This window comes from Onychostoma macrolepis, chromosome 04 (assembly GCF_012432095.1).
Source record: "Onychostoma macrolepis isolate SWU-2019 chromosome 04, ASM1243209v1, whole genome shotgun sequence".
In the NCBI taxonomy this organism is placed as follows: Eukaryota; Metazoa; Chordata; class Actinopteri; order Cypriniformes; family Cyprinidae; genus Onychostoma; species Onychostoma macrolepis.
This window is the reverse complement of record NC_081158.1, coordinates 5,313,279-5,333,690: the sequence shown is the minus strand read 5'-3', so window position 1 is coordinate 5,333,690 and position 20,412 is coordinate 5,313,279. Positions and strand designations below refer to the sequence as shown.

The 20,412-nt window shown below is 40.7% G+C and overlaps 1 protein-coding gene across 3 annotated transcripts in view; it reads right to left on the bottom strand.

Annotated features, from left to right (window-relative positions):
* LOC131538575 (NACHT, LRR and PYD domains-containing protein 3-like) overlaps nucleotides 1-20,412 on the bottom strand; it is a 91,926-nt gene that overhangs the window by 983 nt on the left and 70,531 nt on the right. For all 3 annotated transcript variants that reach the window (XM_058772472.1, XM_058772473.1, XM_058772474.1), the window contains one exon: nucleotides 2,613-2,659. In XM_058772472.1, the coding sequence (XP_058628455.1) occupies nucleotides 2,613-2,659 (47 nt within the window). The remainder of the gene's footprint in view (nucleotides 1-2,612; nucleotides 2,660-20,412) is intronic.

Genomic DNA, 20,412 nt, shown 5'->3' with positions numbered 1-20,412 from the left:
ACAATCACTACAGGTGTGTGTGTGTGTGTGTGTGTGTGTGTGTGTGTGTGTGTGTGTGTGTGTTTGTGTGTGTGTGTACGTGTGTGTGTACGTGTGTGTGTGTGTGTGTGTGTGTGTGTGTACTTGTTCATGCTACACTGTGAAGACCGAATGTCCCCACAATTATAGTAAAACCTACAATTTCTGACACTGTGGTGAGCAGCCTGCGGTGCCGAGGGGAAGTGATTAGAAACAGTAAATGATGTTTATCTGAGAGTGTGTGAGGTATAAACACTAACAGACTCGTCATCATCAGCACCACAGTAAAACTCCAAGCTATTCACTGTACAAATATCCAGTGTGTTGGCAGAAATGTATTTCTTATAAATGTTACTGTTATTACATATTGGGGAATATTTTAATTTTAGGTGTTTTGTTGTTTCTTCATGTTTAGTTTTTTTTAACTACAAATTTTATAGTTTATTATTACTTATTATTTATTTTAAAGCCATATATCTATGGTAATGAGGAGCATGGTTTTACATCTTGTGACCACCATCCTACTGATCCTAGTGTAACCACCCAGAGTTTGGTTCCTGTTTTTTTCTGTGGTGTTATGCCACTACTGTGCACCAGGGGGGCTCTAGGTGGCATTCTCCCGTGTATATAGCCAGGTATGAGGGGAGGTTTCAGGATGTCAAAAATAGGTAATGGCTGTATTATATGTGGTTATTTCATGGGCAAGCTGTATTTTGTCTTTCATGTTTATAACTCCTGTTCGGTTTCTAAGTGGCATGCTAATGCTAGTTTATATGTCTTGTTTGTAGAAGGACTCTTTATATACCATCTTCAATTTTTGTGGTTCTATGTTGCTGTTTTTCCTGGAACCTAAAAGTTCTATACCCTGAGGACAGTGGCATCAAGTCTTTGCTTCTTCACTTTGTTGTCTGGATCATTCACAGGACATTTCTTTAACTAATCTGCATTGCTTCAACGGGTACAACTGACTCTAAGCTCCTGGCAGCTGGAATTACTCTACAGAGGACAATGGTCGGTTAATGTTGTTTTTTTTTACTTCATTACCAAACAGTGTCAGAAGTATATTTGTGTTTTTGGGGTTTATGTTTAAGGTGTTTATGTATTTTTACCTTTAAGTAAAAGTTTGGCCAGTGAGTCCCTCCCTCAAATTTATTTGTAGCTTGTCTCACTAGGTGGTTCTTAGTGGGACGGTTACACTAGTCAGCTAAACTCTGGATTATAAACAAGAACTTCTTTCTGTTTAGATGTTTAGTTCTAATGCATTTTAATTGAAGTAAAATGTTAATTCAATAAGGGCCTGATTAAAGATAAATATCAGTGTCTTATAAAAACAGTAGGTGTTTATTATTAACAAATAATAAAGTTCTTAAAGGGAGATTCACCCAAAAATTGTCATCATTTACTCAACATCATGTGAGTCCAAACCTGCATGAATTTCTTTCTTCTGTGGAACATAATTTGAGAAATTCAAGAAAGTTTTGTCCATACAGTAGAAATCAAGGGGAACCAAAATGGTTTGGTAGCGTTCTACAAAATCTTCTTTTGTGTTCAGCAGAAGAAAGTCGTTCAGAACGACACGAGGACGAGGAGCTTTCCAGCAGTCCAGCTCAAAAACAGCGCTTTACTGTCCAGTGCTTTTCTATCTGACACAAATGCATTATTAAGCTTGTTGCATTTGTTGTGAATTCAGTTATATCTATCAGTATTTGTTTCTGTCCTGTTTTATTTATTCATTTATTTGCTCCAATTGAAGACCCTGTGACCCATCAAAACATTCAAGGGAGGATTTGTGAGTTTTTATTTGGTGGGAAAGGGCCAAAATGGCTCTTTTGATGTTGAAGGTTGCGGACCCCTGGTGTAGAGCGATAGAAAATACGGTTTGTACAGTAGAAAAACATTACACCTATGTAGAGTCCCCGTAAAACATAAACGAATGTGTTTGTGTGTGTGTGTGTGAGCAAGTTTGTGTGTGTACCTGTTTTTCTATTCAGGTGGGGACTTAAACCTGAACACACACAGACTCATGGGGACTCGTGTCAAGGTGGGGACCTAAATTGAGGTCTCCACGGGTAAACAAGCTAATAAATCACACAGAATGAAGTTTTTTGAAAATCTAAAAATGCCTGTAGTTTCCTGTAAGGGGTAGGGTTAGGTGTAGAGCAATAGAATATACTGTCTGTACAGTAGAAAAACCATTACGCCTATGAAGAGTCCCCACACGGATAACAAACCAGACATGTATGTGTGTGTGTGTGTGTGTGTGTGTGTGTACTGGTTTTTGTGGTTTACGGGGACAAAATTTGTATAATGACATGGGTATGACAGAGGTATTACAATTTGAAGGTGGTTTATGAGGACACTGCCTATGTCCCCGTAAAACAAAAGGCTTAAAAAACATACTAAATGGTGTTTTTTTTTGTAATCTAAAAATGCAGACAGTCTCCTGTAAGGGGTAGGTTTAGGTGTAGGGTTGGTGTAGGACAATAGCACATACAGTAACCATTACGCCTATGGAGAGTCCCCGTAAACCACTAAAACAAACATGTGTGTGTATGTCTGTGTGTGTGTGTGTGTGTGTGTGTGTGTAGACGTACATTTGTTCAGTCCTGCTGTAATCCTGATCTCTCCTCCATGATCCACACTAGAAAACACACACAGAGACTCATTCAGTCAGTAAACACACACAGTACAGTGCGATTAATGAAATTATCTGGGTCTGTGTGAGCTTCATATACAAAAACGCACTCAAGTTTAGTCAAAGCCCAAAACAATTTTACTTGCTGTATTCTTCTCTGTGAGGAAATGATTTATGACACATGGTTTTCTGAGCTGGGTGATGTTTTTGACGTATGGTTTGTTCAGACACGTGCAGTGTAAAGTTCAGACTCTTAGATCTCAGATCACACCTATTCTGTGTTGATCAAGGCAGTAGTTTTGAAAAATATGATTTTAACCTCAAAATTATGCACAATTTGTTTTCACTAAGTAATACAAATATTAGAAAAATGTTATACTATTTTTCAACTAAAACAGTATTTAAAAGGGTCATGACTTGGATTTTTATTTTAATATGTTACTTGAGGTTTACTTAAATTGTTAATAACTTTTTTTTAACTCATATATATAAAATGTATATATTAGGGGTGGCACGGTACGTGTATCGTTCCAACGGTGACACAGAGGTGCGCGCTGATGTTTGGTTCACTGTATTTTATTTTGATAAAGTACCAACTGTGCTGTCAAGTTAGCAATGCTGGAACTGATGTGTTGAGTGTGTGTGTGTGTGTGTGTGTGTGTGTGTGTGTGTGTGTGTGTGTGTGCGCTCCGGTGCGATCACTTCAACAGTTTCCTTATATCAGCAGAATCAACTTTAAACACTTATTGTCTTATTAATAATCACTGTATAAAGGTCTGCTTTTATTTGTGTACACTCACAATGAAAACAAAACAGATTTTATATAACATGTAAAAAGTAGTAATTTGCACTACTGTCTGTTCAAAATAAATGAAAAGAAACTGAGCATAGTAGATTTCTTTTTTTTTTTTTCTGTTGTACCGAAATTGTATCAAACCGAGGTACGTACCGAACCGTGACATCTGTGTACTGTGCCACCCCTAATATATATATATATATATATAGTGTGACGGGAGGAGCCAACGACAGACACAGTGGGTGTGGCGTCAGGCCTCGGAGAGGCTTTTATTAAACAGAAACCATAAAATAAAGTGTCCAAGGGGGAAAAGTGTCCAAAATAAACAGGGGGTCTGGTGTCCTCGTCGTGCTGCGGGGCTTGTGAAGGAGGGCAGTGTTCTGGAAGGGAGGGTCCAGGTAAGGGGGCGGAGTCCGGCGGCCGCACGCGCTCCCGCTCGGGTCCGGGGCGCTAGGGGCAGCGGCGGCTTCATTCTAGCGACGGCTCTTCCTCTTCTTCCGCGGAGTCCGGCGGGACTTGTACAGCCCGGCATCCTGGCCCGACGACCGTCCACAGGTGCGGCTTCTTCCGGACCGCGGGTTTGGCCGCTCACGTCTCCGGTGGCGCGGAAGTCCCTCTACGCTCCCTTCCTGGACCCACGAGGACACCAGCGTGCATGCACGGGGGAAGAGACCGGTCTCTCGAGGAGAGGCGCGCTTGGCATTTAAACAGCGGCGGTGATGAGGCTTCATTCAGTTCAGCTTTGCCTCATCACACGCCGCTAGCCCTCGCTGTTTCCACGCCCCTCCTCTCACACACCCACTCCCGTCGGGAGCCTGGTGAAGGGCGGCGAATAAGGGACGGGGTGGTGATGACAATAAGGGGGAGGGCAACCGACTCGTCACAATATATATATATATATATATATATATATATATATATATATATATATATGTATGTATGTGTGTGTGTGTGTATATATAAGTGTTTCCCACAGGATTTTGTGAGACTGTGGTGGGTGGACCTTGGTCCCTCTAGGGGGGTCATTTGTACATTTTAAAGTTAAATTCATCTGTGGTGCACTTTGAGAGTTGAACTCCAACACAGGTTCAGTGTGCAAACTTAAAGAAAAAAGCTGGTGAATTGACTTGCACTTGAGGTTTAAAGGGGGACTCAATCCTCTTTTTAGTTGTGATATAGTGTCAAACAAATTAGAATATAATGATAATAATAATAATGTTATATTATTATTCCTATGACAGTAATAGCCATATATTGGAAAACAATTACACTGTAAAATAAATGCAAATGAATATTTCACAGGCATATTATTTTACCTTATTCTACAGTAGGGAAATTACAATACTTTTGTCCTAATTTCTACATGTGCAAGCAGGGCCTAAAACTAACTTTTTGCCACATCTGCCATTTTAATCACGATACAAACTAAATTTTCTGCTGACTTGAGAAAATCTACCAGCCACAAATATTTTTTCCTGGCCATTAAACTGTGGAAAATATATATATTTTTCACAGTTTAACATATTTAATAATAATAATAATTTAAAAAAATGCCATTTGAAATTAGAACCAACCACTGCATTTTAATCACGATACAAACAACGATGCTACATGTAGATGTAGCATGAGCAGTTTTTTTTAAATTATTATTTAAATTTGATTGCATCATGTCAACATTTGAAGCAAAAACAGAATTGACTGACTTCAGCTTTGTGAAATTATGCTAAAACCTGCATAAAACAAAACAAAAGCAGCAGACTCTCTGACAGCAGGTGGCGCTGATGGAAGAGCAGTGATAAAAGGGAAAAAATGCATTCGAAACTTCTCTTAAGTCAGTTCCCTTCAGAAATAGATTCATATAAACCCCCTCCACAATATTTATATTTTTCATCTAATAAACAGTGAGCTTGCTCTGCCTGTACAATATTTTCTTTGTTCTCATCTATTAATTTTAGTCCTTACTTGCAAGATATAAACCTATCAATTTTTATTTTGCGGAAACTGCAGTTGAGCTTTTATTTTGGCAGAAAACTCCAGCTTCTGTGAAAAAAGATTTACAAACGCGTCTCATTTCAAATCTAGCAAAATACTGTCAACATTTTCCCATTAAAATGTTAACAATGCGTAATTGGTGCCCGTTGCGTTCTCAGATGCGTGCTAAACTCACAGAACATTCAAAAACAGACTTGACTGTGAAAGGAGCCACTCTGAGACGCGGGAAACACCGGATCACGAGCTGATCACGTGAGCAAAGTGCGTGCTTGGCTTTTAAACACGCAGCGCAAATAGGCTTGATGAAGAGATAAAGTCATATTACACTTAGTTCGTTTGACGGACACTTTGTGAAAGCAATGACATGAAACACAGCGTTAAAGACCTTTTATGTTATAGTGAAGAGTATAAATATATTTTCGGTTATTTTATGTTAGCTGATGAATGGGAAACACTGTATATGTAACAGAGTTATATAGGGTGTGTCTCCACTTGCAAATAATGATCTGTTAAATAATCACACTGGAAAATGATTGGATGAGAAAGGGAAAAGAGTTTCCTATTGGCTGGCTGGTTCTTAATGCTGTGTACGCCCCCTGTTGCGTCAGTCAGTTCATGTGTGAAAGGTAGCTCCGTAAGTTGTGTGTTTGGTAGCTCCGTAATTCCATCTGTTATTATCTATGAAATGTGTGATATATCATGAGCAACAGCATATATTCGATTTCAAGAAAAGTGCTAGACATTGGCAAAGAGAGTGAAAAGATGTGTTTTATTTTAGCGTGGCAGCACAAGGAGTGTCGAATATGCTGGAAGTTATCAACTCACTCTGTTATCCTGTTTTCTCAGGTACGTTACGTTGTGATTTTGTGACAATGCATTCATTCAACTATGTTTAATATTCTTGAATTTGTTCCACTCTGAGTCAGTTCATGTGTGAAAGGCCAGCGCGTGGCAGCACAAGGAGTGTCGAATATGCTGGAAGTTATCAACTCACTCTGTGTTATCCTGTTTTCTCAGTGAATAAAAGGACTGAGAGAAGAATTCTTGAATCACAAGCTTTATTGATCCACAACACAACACAGGGAAGATAAAAGATCAGTTACATTGGTGCCGTGATCGGTCTTCTAAGCACCCATGTCAAACGCGCGACGTCAGGAAGAACTCAGCATTGGCGTGCGGCGGAAACTCGAACATCAGTGCACGATGGGCTTCGGAGGATCGGCGTGAGGTGGACGCCGGAGCACCTGTGCACAGTGGACTTAGGAGGACAAACAAAACAAAAGCAGCAGACTCTCTGACAGCAGGTGGCGCTGATGGAAGAGCAGTGATAAAAGGAAAAAATGCATTCGAAACTTCTCTTAAGTCAGTTCCCTTCAGAAATAGATTCATATAAACCCCCTCCACAATATTTATATTTTTCATCTAATAAACAGTGAGCTTGCTCTGCCTGTACAATATTTTCTTTGTTCTCATCTATTAATTTTAGTCCTTACTTGCAAGATATAAACCTATCAATTTTTATTTTGCGGAAACTGCAGTTGAGCTTTTATTTTGGCAGAAAACTCCAGCTTCTGTGAAAAAAGATTTACAAACGCGTCTCATTTCAAATCTAGCAAAATACTGTCAACATTTTCCCATTAAAATGTTAACAATGCGTAATTGGTGCCCGTTGCGTTCTCAGATGCGTGCTAAACTCACAGAACATTCAAAAACAGACTTGACTGTGAAAGGAGCCACTCTGAGACGCTGGAAACACCGGATCACGAGCTGATCACGTGAGCAAAGTGCGTGCTTGGCTTTTAAACACGCAGCTAAATAGGCTTGATGAAGAGATAAAGTCATATTACACTTAGTTCGCTTGACGGACACTTTGTGAAAGCAATGACATGAAACACAGCGTTAAAGACCTTTTATGTTATAGTGAAGAGTATAAATATATTTTCGGTTATTTTATGTTAGCTGATGAATGGGAAACACTGTATATGTAACAGAGTTATATAGGGTGTGTCTCCACTTGCAAATAATGATCTGTTAAATAATCACACTGGAAAATGATTGGATGAGAAAGGAAAAGAGTTTCCTATTGGCTGGCTGGTTCTTAATGCTGTGTACGCCCCTGTTGCGTCAGTCAGTTCATGTGTGAAAGGTAGCTCCGTAAGTTGTGTGTTTGGTAGTCTCCGTAATTCCATCTGTTATTATCTATGAAATGTGTGATATATCATGAGCAACAGCATATATTCGATTTCAAGAAAAGTGCTAGACATTGGCAAAGAGAGTGAAAAGATGTGTTTTATTTTAGCGTGGCAGCACAAGGAGTGTCGAATATGCTGGAAGTTATCAACTCACTCTGTTATCCTGTTTTCTCAGGTACGTTACGTTGTGATTTTGTGACAATGCATTCATTCAACTATGTTTAATATTCTTGAATTTGTTCCACTCTGAGTCAGTTCATGTGTGAAAGGCCAGCGCGTGGCAGCACAAGGAGTGTCGAATATGCTGGAAGTTATCAACTCACTCTGTGTTATCCTGTTTTCTCAGTGAATAAAAGGACTGAGAGAAGAATTCTTGAATCACAAGCTTTATTGATCCACAACACAACACAGGGAAGATAAAAGATCAGTTACATTGGTGCCGTGATCGGTCTTCTAAGCACCCATGTCAAACGCGCGACGTCAGGAAGAACTCAGCATTGGCGTGCGGCGGAAACTCGAACATCAGTGCACGATGGGCTTCGGAGGATCGGCGTGAGGTGGACGTCGGAGCACCTGTGCACAGTGGACTTAGGAGGACAAACGAAACAAAGTTCAGAGTATTGACACGGGGTGGAGCTTGGAAGTGAAGACGAGGTGGTTGCTTACACTACTACATAAGTACTGAACTGGGTATATTTAATAGAATGATTTATTCAAAATTTGCTTACTAAACATTCTCTGAAATGTTTCTGGGTTCAGATATTTGTATTGGGATTCAATAGATTGAGAAGACATGGAAAAAATGAACACACCAGGCCTGGGCAGAGGGAGAGGGGTGTATCAGACTGATGTAACATTTTCTGTGGGTAGAGGGTTTACTGGCTACCCACTAACTTCCACACCACATGTAGCTTATCAAAATTGTGGAGAAACTCACACGATTGATCAGCTTGGGGTTAATGTGACAGACACGAATGCATTAGGGACTTCCACTGCAGAGGGAGTTATTCCCGTGGATACGTTGGCCACTGTTGTGAAACACATAGGTCAATCCATTAGTGAGAATATTGTATCTTGTCTAGAAACAAGAATGTTGGGATGTGGGGAAGGATTCAGAGCTGAACACGCTGGCAGCAGTGTACCCTCTGAAATGCAAAATCTGAAGCTGGTATTACAGTCTGATGTTAAAGAGCCAGCATACTATCGTGGGGATGGTTCTGACAAATGCACAATATATGAATGGGTGGAATTGATGTCAGTATACTTGCGTAAGCGTGAGTATAGTCAAGAATGTCAGGCTGAAGAGGTTTTGAGCCGATTAATGGGGAGGGCACGAGATGTTGTTAAAATAGCCCTACGCAAAAACTGACTTGAGTATTGGTCCTGGACCTATTTTTGACATCCTGAAGCAACATTTCGGTGACACAGTGTACTCTGCTATGCCCTTAGCTGATTTCTATGCTACTTTGCCCTTAAAAGGGTAGAGTCCATTAGACTATTGGATTTGGTTAAATTGATTGATGAAGCAGAGGACTGTTTGAAAAGACAAGGGAAGAAACTTGATAATCCATCTCAGGAGGTGACTGTCATGTTTGTTAGACATTGCCCAGATCCACAACTGAAGCTGATTTTCAGATGTAAACCCCAGCAGCAATGGACAGCTGCTGAAGTGCAAGAAAGCCTGGATGAATTTCAAAGAGAAACCAAATATACAAGAAATCAGTTGTCATGCTTAGCTCAGAAACAAGAAACTGTAATGCAAGTCCTATCTTCTGTTCATGATGAAGTTAGCAATCATGAGGTATCAGCAGCCAAAGGTAACGCTCCTCAAGTTCAGCAGTCTTTTGCTTGCAGTTCTGTTGAATCCTTAGAGCGGGTAATCACATGACTGGAACATGTGTTGGAAAGGGTTCCAAGTGGGACGACAAAACCTGCTGAAAAGCCTGTTCGACCGAGGTGATGGACGGGGCCTGTGTAAGGTATGTGGAGATTTTAACCATACCACCTCTTACCACTGTCGGGCAAATGGGCTCTGTTTTGTGTGTTTTTCTCCAAATCATACACGTGTTGAGTGCCCAAATGGTGTTGCAGATGGGCGTGTCGGGGCCTTGTCAACGGCATGTCTTCCTGGCCAGCAGGGAAACTAAATGGCCCGCATGCGGTGGGGGGAGATGCAGGGCCCAATGAAACCCCCCAAGTATTTGATGTTGATTTGGAATCACTGTACTCTGCTGTACGTGAGGAAATTGACCAAAATATGACTGTGATAGTTCAAAATACACAAAAACTATCAATGCATGAGGGATTGTTTTATACTGACGTTTTGTTGGAAAACACACTGACTGGTAAAGGTATGATTGATTGTGGTTCTATGGCTTGCACTGTGAGCCCTGTGGTTGTGTCTAAGTTACAGGATGCAGGTGTAGCCTTGACTGATTCGGTGACTCTATCTCATGGTTGGCTGTGGAGGGTCAAAAACAAAACCTATCGGTATGTGTGATATAAATATGACTGTTTACGGGTGTACTGTTCAGGTTCCAACCTTAGTTGTCGACGGCCAAGTTGATGACATCATTGTGGGCAGCAATGTGATAAAACACCTGATCAAAGAGTTGAAAAATCGGGGAGAATTGATGAAAAGAATGATGTCTAATGTCGATAAGAATTCTGAGGATGGTGAACTCATTCAGTTGTTGGCTAATGTGGAGAGGTGGAACGGAACAGTTGTTCCTGAAAAGGTTGGGACAGTTAAACTGAAGAATTCAGTAACACTTGAACCCTTAAAGGAGCATTTAGTCTGGGAAAAACTGTCTAATCTAAACAATTTGTCAGCAGGCAGTGCCATCATTGCGGAGCCGTGTGGAGCCCGCTCAAGACCCAGAAATATCTTGATTGGTCATACAGTGGTGAGGTTGTGGGCCGATGGATGGGTTCCTGTTAAGATAATTAACCCTTCATCGGTGCCCATTACTCTCAGACGTAATGCAAAGTTGGCTGACATTTATCCTTGTTTGGCATTGGAAGACTTCAATGATGCATGTGAATGCTCCACAAATGGTGGGTTATTGTGTCCAATCAGACAACATCCCAACAATGTAGAGTTTCCTGACAATTCAAGTGCTGGCAGTTTGTCTGATATTGGGGTATCCAGGAGAGACTGTGAGTTCCGAGATAGGTTAACGAACCTGGGACTTGCAGCTATTGATTTGAGCTCCTGTTAGTTGTCTTCGGAATGGAAGGAAAAACTTGTTGATCTAATTGAGAAGTACGAATGTATTTTCTCTAAACACAGACTTGACTGTGGCAAGGCTGAGGGCTATGTGCATTGGATAACGCTGAGTGATGAGCATCCATTTAGGCTCCCATACAGGCGGCTTCCACCTAATCAATACGATAAGCTCAGGCAAGCTTTGGACGAAAGGGAAGTGAAGCTTTGGACTGTCTGGCTTTGGACTGTCTGGAAGAGAAATGGAGATTTAAGCCACCTAAAATCAGTACAAAGTCTTAATGCTCGAACTATAAAGGACGCTCATCCACTGCCACATCAAGCCGATGCTTTAGCTGCACTGGGTGGGAATGATTTTTTTTCCACTATGGATCTGACATCCGGCTATTACAATGTTGAAGTGCATGAGGAAGACCGTAAATACACTGCTTTCACATCGCCTTTTGGGTTATATGAGTATAACCGTCTTCCTCAGGGACTTTGTAATAGTCCAGAGACTTTTATGAGAATGATGCTCGGAATTTTTGGAGATCAGAATTTCCTGAGCCTTCTGTTATTTGGATGATGTGCTTGTATTTGCTCCGGATGAGGAGTTGGGTTTAAAGAGATTGGAGTTGGTTTTTGAGCGTCTGAAATCTCATAACTTGAAATTAGCTCCAAAGAAATGTCATTTCATGCAAAGGTCAGTGAAGTTCCTTGGTCATGTGGTCAGTGAGGCGGGTGCGGCCTCAGACCCTGATAAAACCAAGGTGATTACTGAAATGACGGAGTCGGATCTTATGGATGACAAAACTGGTGCCCCATCCCAGCAGAAGATACGTTCTTTTCTTGGGATGGTTGTATCTTATCAGCAATTCATAGAACAGTGTTCAGTAATTGCAAAGCCACTGTTCCAGTTGACTGCTTGCTCTAAGGGTCAGAGACGTAAAAAGGGTAAGAAGAACGTGTTGAAAAGAACACTTACTGAAGAGGATTGGACTGATGATTGTTGGCAGGCATTTTGTCATCTTAAGCAGGCTCTGATTGGCTGCGTTTTATTGGCTCACCCGGATTTTAACAGGCCATTCTTAGTTCCGGTGGACGCTTCCAGTAGTGGCCTAGGTGCTGTACTTTCACAAGTACCAGAAATTGGGGATACGGCAAGGCCAGTTTGTTTTGCCAGTAAGTCACATTCATTTGCTCAGTCAAAATATCCAGCACATCGGCTGGAATTTTTCGCATTGAAGTGGGCTGTATGTGACAAATTTAGTCACTGGTTGAGAGGTCACCCCTTCTCAGTATGGACCGATAACAACCCACTGACATATATTTTGACAAAACCAAAACTGGATGCTTGCAAGCACAGGTGGGTTGCCAAGTTGGCGCCATTCCAGTTTGATTAAGTACATACTTGGTTCAAGGAATATTGTGGCAATATTGAGCCATTCGTAAAACAGAGCGCTTTGCATCGCCTTACTAGGGTTCCTTATAACTTACTGTTGCAGGAGGCATCAGCAGTCCAAGGGGAACAAGTGCAAGAAGTTTTCAGATGGTCTGCACACCCTTTTGAGCCCGACACTGAGCCTGGTATTGAGCCAAAATGTGGCATGTTGGCAGTACATTCCCAAGCGCTTGTAAGTAGGCCATCTGGTTCTTGGTCTGCAGTGGAAGCGTCTGCGGTCATGGAGGCAAAAAGGTCTAATTTGGTTACCCCACATTGTGACCTTTTGTTACCTCAGTTGATTCATCATGTCGTGCCTGGAGATCAACCAAAACTGAAGAGCCTGTCCCGCGAAGAGTTGGCAGAGAGGCAGCAGACCGACAACATATTGGCTAGGGTAATTTCTTATGTGGAGAAGGGTAAGAAACCATCTAGTCGTGAGTGTAAACAGGAGCCAGTGGAAGTTGTCAGGCTGCTTAGATCCTGGAATAAGTTTGAGATGAGAGCTGGGATACTTTACAGGGTTTTGAGGGATGTAGTGTCAAAGAAAAAGTCATTTCAGTATGTTGTCCCAAAATCATTGGTGGGGACCGTGCTGAGGGGGGTTCATGATGACGCTGGTCAACAGGGCCAACAAAGGACATTGTATCTGGTGAGACGTTTTTTTTGGCATAAACTTGAGACGGATGTGAGAGATTATGTCAAATGCTGCAAGAGGTGTGTTTACGGTAAATCACCTGATCCAGAGGCTAGGGCTCCTCTTGAAAATATTATGACATCTGAACCCTTGGAGCTTGTGTGCATCGATTTTTGGTCAGCTGAGGACAGCAGGAATAAGTCGGTGGACGTCCTTGTTGTCACTGATAATTTTACGAAACTGGCACATGCTTTTCATTGCCCAAATCAGTCATCCAAAGCTGTTGCTAAGCAGTTATTGAACAACTTTTTTTGTATATATGGCTTTCCCAAACGCATTCACTCCAATCTGGGAGCAAATTTTGAAAGTGCATTAATTTCTGAGCTGTTGTCTGTTGCAGGGGTGGAAAAGACACACACCACTCCATATCACCCAATGGGTAATGGGGGTGTGGAAAGATTTAATAGGACATTTGGAAACATGATTCGAGCACTGCCCCCTGCAGCAAAGCAAAGGTGGCCTCGAATGCTCAAATCACTGACATTTGCATACAATTGTACGATTCATGAGACCACCGGATATGCACCTTTTCAACTGATGTTTGGCAGACCTCCGAGACTCCCTGTTGATGTGGTGTTTGGGTCAGTCTTGCGAGATAATGCTGTTGTTGACCATGATGCGTATGTTAGGGATTTACTGAAAGATCTCAAACAAGTGGTGACAATTGCGAGGATGACTGCAGGAAAACAACTGAGAAGACATGCTGTTCTTTGTAACAGAAAGCTCAAGGGTGCTCCGGTAGATGTTGGAGACAGGGTTTTGTTGGTGAACAAGGTAGAGTGAGGCAAGCGAAAATTGTCCGACTGCTGGGAGAGCAGTCTGTACGTTGTAGTTGACAAAAATGTTGAAACCAATACTTTCAAAAATTGAGAATTCTTCTACAGGCCAAGTGAAGATTGTTCATCGTAATTTGATCATGCCTGTGAATTTCCTACCTCTTCCCAATGAAGTTGCAGAGGGGCCTGTGGGAGTGGAAGGGTGTGTTGGCAGTGAAGAAACCCAAATGCTAGAGCACTTACCTCAGCCTGCAGCTGATGAGAGAACAGTGGAATGGGTTTCAGAGCTTGAATGTTCAAGAGGTTCCAAAAGGGGCTCAGTGTTGTCAGAAGATGACGTTGGTAGACAAGAAATTATGGGGAGTCTTGATGGTTCCAGTGACCCGGTGGTATTGGCCGAGTTGGAAGACACTGTTAGACTTGCATGTCCAATTGACAATGAATCTAATCTGTAAATTAATTCAAATTTGACTGCATCTGACCGGCTATCATCAGACGTTGACTGTCAAAGTGATGTAGCTACTGTGGCGACAGTTCAATCTGACAGCAAAAAATGATGTTGGAGGTTTGATGACTTCAGTTAGATCAAGAGCTGGAAGACTTATCAGACCGGTGGTGTGGCTTATAGAAACAATGCAAGTACAAAAGATAGACAATCAGGTTAATGCACCTGTCTGGATCTAAATGTGTCATTTTTTTTTTTTTATTATTACTTTTGTTATTATGATTGTCCCCCTTATTATCCTGTTGTTCTCTTTCCATTTTTTTTTTTTTTTTGGGGATTGTGAATGTATTTGGTCAGTATACCAAGATGCGATTTAAAGGAATGCTTGTGTGTTGATTAAGTGTACTAAACATGTAACCGGCATGTTGACCTATTAGTTTGGAGGGGCGTAGCTAACCTCTTCTTCCTCTAATTCTTCATAAGAATAGTCTATGAACTGGAATGCTCATCAACATTCATGTTTTAGAGATATTTGAATAGCATTCCATGTTTTTGACGTGTTTTTTTTTTTTTTGTTCTGTTTATATATGTATATATATATATTTATATATCTCTGTTATGTATACTGATGTTCTTTTGTACCAGAGCGTCATTAGTAGTGAGCGTATTATGCCATGATATTTTAGATTTGTTTGCAAGTGGAGTTCAGAAGGGGAGTTATATATGTATATATGTGACCCTGGACGACAAAGCCAGTCTTAAGTGTCAATTTTGAGAATCATACATCATCTGAAAGCTGAATAAATAAGCTTTCCATTGATGTATGGTTTGTTAGGATCGGACAATATTTGGCCGAGATACAACTATTTGAAAATCTGTAATCTGAGGGTGCAAAAAAATCTAAATATTGAGAAAATCGCCTTTAAAGTTGTCCAAATGAAGTTCTTAGCAATGCATATTACTAATCAAAAATTAAGTTTTGATACATTTACGGTAATAAATTTACAAAATATCTTCATGGAACATGATCTTTACTTAATATCCTAATGATTTTTGGCATAAAAGAAAAATCGATCATTTTGACCCATACAATGTATTTTTGGCTATTGCTACAAATATACCCCAGCGACTTAAGACTGGTTTTGTGGTCCAGGGTCACATATATATGTATATGTATGTGTATGTGTGTGTGTGTATATATATATACACATGTATGTATGTATGCAGGGCCCTATGAAATCTGTTTTATTTTTTTTCCAAATTCCACATTTCCATTTTAAGTTTAAGTTAATATTACATTTACTTGATTCTTAAAGTATATTTCAATGATTTCACAACTTTATAATTTACTCAATATTTTTGTGTAAAAATGTTTCACCAAAAAATTTAGTAGATCATAGTAAAAGTTTTTACAGTGTTCCCTGAAACATTTAGTTTCATTGCCTGTACGAGAGAGACTCTCAAGTCAAAGAGAGAGAGAGAGACAAAGAAACTTCTGTTTTTAATTGATGTTGCTTTGTACTATTTTCATTTTTGACTGAAAGGAAATGTAAAATGCAAATGTAAAATTCTGTGCTCCTCATTTTACATCAAATCAAATATTTAACCGATATATTTAATATTTATACAAGGAATAATAACATGCTCACATTAGAACAGACTTGTCTAATCAAAAAGTCTAATCCCTGTCGCTGCGAACTTTTATGAATGCACAGATCTGTTTGAAATTTGATGTTTGTGAGGCTAAAATAAGCGGAAAGTGACGAAGAGCGGTGAGAAGTGCCGAACGAATACGGAAGAAAGTGAAACTCACATGGCAGGTGCATGCACACAGAATGAAAGTGCAGAGAAGTCGGGGATGCCATCGGTTTAGTGAGTTAACGATGCGGATTCAACGAGCATTTTCTAAATGAGGATGACGTGTGCAGAAAAAATTAAAAGACTGCTGTGAGTTACAAATGAAACGGGAATCGCATCAGCTGTCGGTCATCTCAGGGACACTGATGGTATGATAATATCGCTCTTTAATTATATGAAGGACTGATTATCACATGAATCTGCGTTATTTCATTACTATAGGCAAGGCAAGGCAAGTTTATTTATATAGCACATTTCATACACAGTGGTAATTCAAAGTGCTTTACATAAAAGGAAGTGAAATAGTCATTAAAAATAACAAGAAATTAAAAATAATAATAATCACAACAATAAAAACAAAGTGATTTAAAAATTGATTTAAAAATAATTTAAAACATTTAAGAATAGAAAATGATTATACATAGTGCAATCAGTTCGGACGTAGCACAGTGCTCATTCAACAAATGCACAGCTAAACAGATGAGTTTTGAGTCTGGATTTAAATGTGGCTAATGTTTTTGCACATCTGATCTCTTCTGGAAGCTGGTTCCAACTGCGGGCGGCATAATAGCTAAAAGTGGACTCTCCTTGTTTTGTGTAAACCCTTGGTATTTCTAACTGACTCGATCCTAATGATCTGAGTGGTCTGTTTATATTCAGTGAGCATATCTCCAATGTATTTAGGTCCTAGGGCATTGAGTGATTTATAAACGAGTAAAAGTACTTTAAAATCAATCCTAAATGTAACTGGAAGCCAGTGTAAGGACCTGAGGACTGGTGTGATATGCTAAAATTTTCTGGTTCTAGTCAGAATCCTGGCAGCAGCGTTCTGGATGAGCTGCAGCTGTCTAATGGTCTTCTTTGGAAGGCCGGTGAGGAGACCATTACAATAATCCACCCTGCTGGTGATAAAGGCATGAACAAGTTTCTCCAAGTCTTGACTGGAAACAAAACATCTAATTCTTGCAATGTTTTTGAGATGATAGTATGCTGATTTAGTTACTGCTTTGACATGACTACTAAAACTAAGGTCTGTCTCCAGAATCACCCCAAGATTTTTGACTTGGTTTTTAGTTGTTTGAGCCCTAGAGTCAAGGTATGCATTCACCTTGAGAACTTCATCTTTGTTTCCAAATACAATGACTTCAGTTTTCTCCTTGTTTAACTGAAGAAAGTTCTGGCACATCCAACAGTTTATTTAATCAATGCATTGGCAGAGGGAGTCAATGGGGCTATAGTCATTTGGAGATAAGGCTAGGTAAATCTGGGTATCATCAGCATAGCTGTGATAGGCAATTTGATTCTTTCTCATTATTTGACTTAGTGGGAGCATATACAGGCTAAACAAGAGTGGTGCAAGAATTGAGCCTTGTGGGACTCCGCATGTCATGGACGTCCACTTAGACTTCTGCTCTCCTATACTCACATAATAACCTCTCCCTTCTAAGTATGACCTGAACCATTTGAGTACCATCCCAGAAAGCCCAACCCAGTTTTCCAGTCTCTCTAGAAGTATGTTATGATTAACAGTGTCAAACGCAGCACTAAGATCTAGTAGTACCAGCACTGATATTTTGCCAGAATCAGAATTGAACGAATATCATTTATTATCTTAATAAGCGCGGTCTCTGTGCTATGATGTGCTCGGAAACCAGATTGGAAATTGTCCAGGTATCCATTTGAGTTTAAGTAGTTGTTCAGCTGATTTAAAAACTACCTTTTCAATGATCTTACCTATGAAAGGAAGATTTGATATTGGTCTATAGTTGTTCAACATTGTGTTATCAAGATTGCGCTTTTTCAGAAGGGGCTTAACAACTGCAGTTTTCAGGGAGTTTGGAAAAGTCCCAGAAAGAAGTGAAGCGTTCACCACTTCTAAGAGATCTGCTTCTAAACAGTTAAGCACACTTTTGAAAAAAGATGTGGGAAGTGTGTCAAGATAGCATGTTGACGATGTAAGGTGCTGTACTATTTCTTTCAAAATTTTGCTATCAATTGCTTCAAAAACAGACATAGTCACTTCTTTTTGAAATTGCGGTCAAATATGTGTGACCTCTGCAAAACTAGATATGCCAATCTCCTTTCTGATATTATTGATCTTCTCAGAAAAGAAGGAAGCAAACTCATTGCATTTACTGTCGGAGCGCATTTCCCTGGGAATTTGACTTGGGGAGTTTGTCAGTCTCTCCACAGTAGCAAAAAGAGTCTGAGAGTTGTTTAAGTTACTGTTTATAAGGTTTGAGAAGAAGGTCTGTCTAGCTGTGGCTAGTTCCACATTGAAAGCATGAAGGCTGTCTTTATAGATGCTGTAGTGAATTTCAAGTTTTGTCTTCCGCCACATCCGCTCAGCTTTTCTGCATTGTCTTTTCATACTCTGAACTGCTGTTGATTTTCTCCATGGTGATTTTTGTCTGCCATTCTTCTTGCAGACCCTTGCCGGAGCAATATCATCAATAACATTCTTAACTTTTGAGTTAAATGAATCCAGGAGAAGATCAACAGAGTCTGCAGAAATACTTGGTGTTAAAGACATAGCCTTCATAAATAGCGCAGTAGTGTTCTCGTTAATGCATCTCTTCCTGACAGAGACAGATCTAGATTCAGTGGTAACAGAGATCAATATATCAAAGAAAATACAGAAGTGATCAGTGCTACATCCTTAATAACAATGGATGAAATGTTTAGACCTCTATTGATGAGTAAATCTAGAGTGTGTCCACGATTGTGTGTGGGTCCATGCACATGCTGGATTAGGTCAAAAGTGTTTAAAACGGTTATAATTTCTTTTGCAGTTTTGATTTCTGCATTATCTATGTGAATATTAAAATCCCCTGCAATAGTAAAACAGTCAAACTCTGAAGAAATCATTGATAATAGTTCTGTGAACTCTTCAACAAAGGCTGGAGAGTATTTTGGAGGCCTGTAAATAATGATAAACAGAATGCGTGGAGCACCTTTCAGCACAATACCTAGGTATTCAAAAGACAAATACTGACCAAATGACACTTGCTTGCATTGATAAACATCTTTAAATAGAGCAGCTACACCTCCACCTCTCCTAACAGTCCTGCAGACACTTATAAAATTAAAGTTAGGAGGGGCTGTTTCATTGAGGACTGTTGCACTGCAGCTGTCTTCAAGCCATGTTTCATTTAGAAACATAAAATCCAGGTTGTTTGTGGTTATTAAATCATTGATCAGAAATGATTTATTTTTTAGAGAGCGAATGTTTAAAAATGCTAACTTGATGGAATTACATTTTGTCTCTACAGCAATCTTAGATTGACGCATTAAAGGTCGCAGATTAGATGGGTCAGCCGTATGGTTTGAGAAGGCCTTAGACTTTCTATCACGTGATACAACAGAAATATAGAAGGCTACAGGCACACTGGGTTCCCGCTTGTTCTGTGAACATTTGTGAGTGTTGCTGCTAATATAGCGGGGACCCGACACATATCACTGAGAGCTGTTATCAGTTGTTTTTGGTTCACCTACAGCCGATGGAGGAGGGTTTGGGCCTGGCGTTGTGGCAGCGGTCGGAGAGCTCTCACAGGAGGAGGAGGGAGAGCTGGGCCTGCAGTCTTTGGTGGTTGTGGGGCCCGCCGTTTTTTAGTTGATATCTGGGGGCTTGCAGCGAAAGAGTGGGAGAGTTTGTTCCCAGCATACACCAGTTCCTCCATTTTCTGTGAGAAGCTTAGGAGTGGAGATTCTGGAGAGAGGGATAGTGTGTCTGGTGAGCGGGGCTCTGGCTCTGGTGTTTCCGGTGGCTGTGAAATGTTGTCCTGGCTTCCCTGGCTGTTTTCCAGATAGTTGTCCTTAGGTGCTGAGTCTTGGAGCTGTTGTAGTACGTCACAGTCTGTTTGTGATGAGCTCTGTGGGCAGGGCTCAGCCGGGATAGTTTCCATGAGGAAAGTTTGTGTTGGCTGCGTGGTGTTATCAGTGTCCTTGTGGGATGTGTCAACCACAAGATGAGTCTTTGGTGGTTGTGGGGCCCGCCGTTTTTTAGTTGATATCTGGGGGCTTGCAGCGAAAGAGTGGGAGAGTTTGTTCCCAGCATACACCAGTTCCTCCATTTTCTGTGAGAAGCTTAGGAGTGGAGATTCTGGAGAGAGGGATAGTGTGTCTGGTGAGCGGGGCTCTGGCTCTGGTGTTTCCGGTGGCTGTGAAATGTTGTCCTGGCTTCCCTGGCTGTTTTCCAGATAGTTGTCCTTAGGTGCTGAGTCTTGGAGCTGTTGTAGTACGTCACAGTCTGTTTGTGATGAGCTCTGTGGGCAGGGCTCAGCCGGGATAGTTTCCATGAGGAAAGTTTGTGTTGGCTGCGTGGTGTTATCAGTGTCCTTGTGGGATGTGTCAACCAC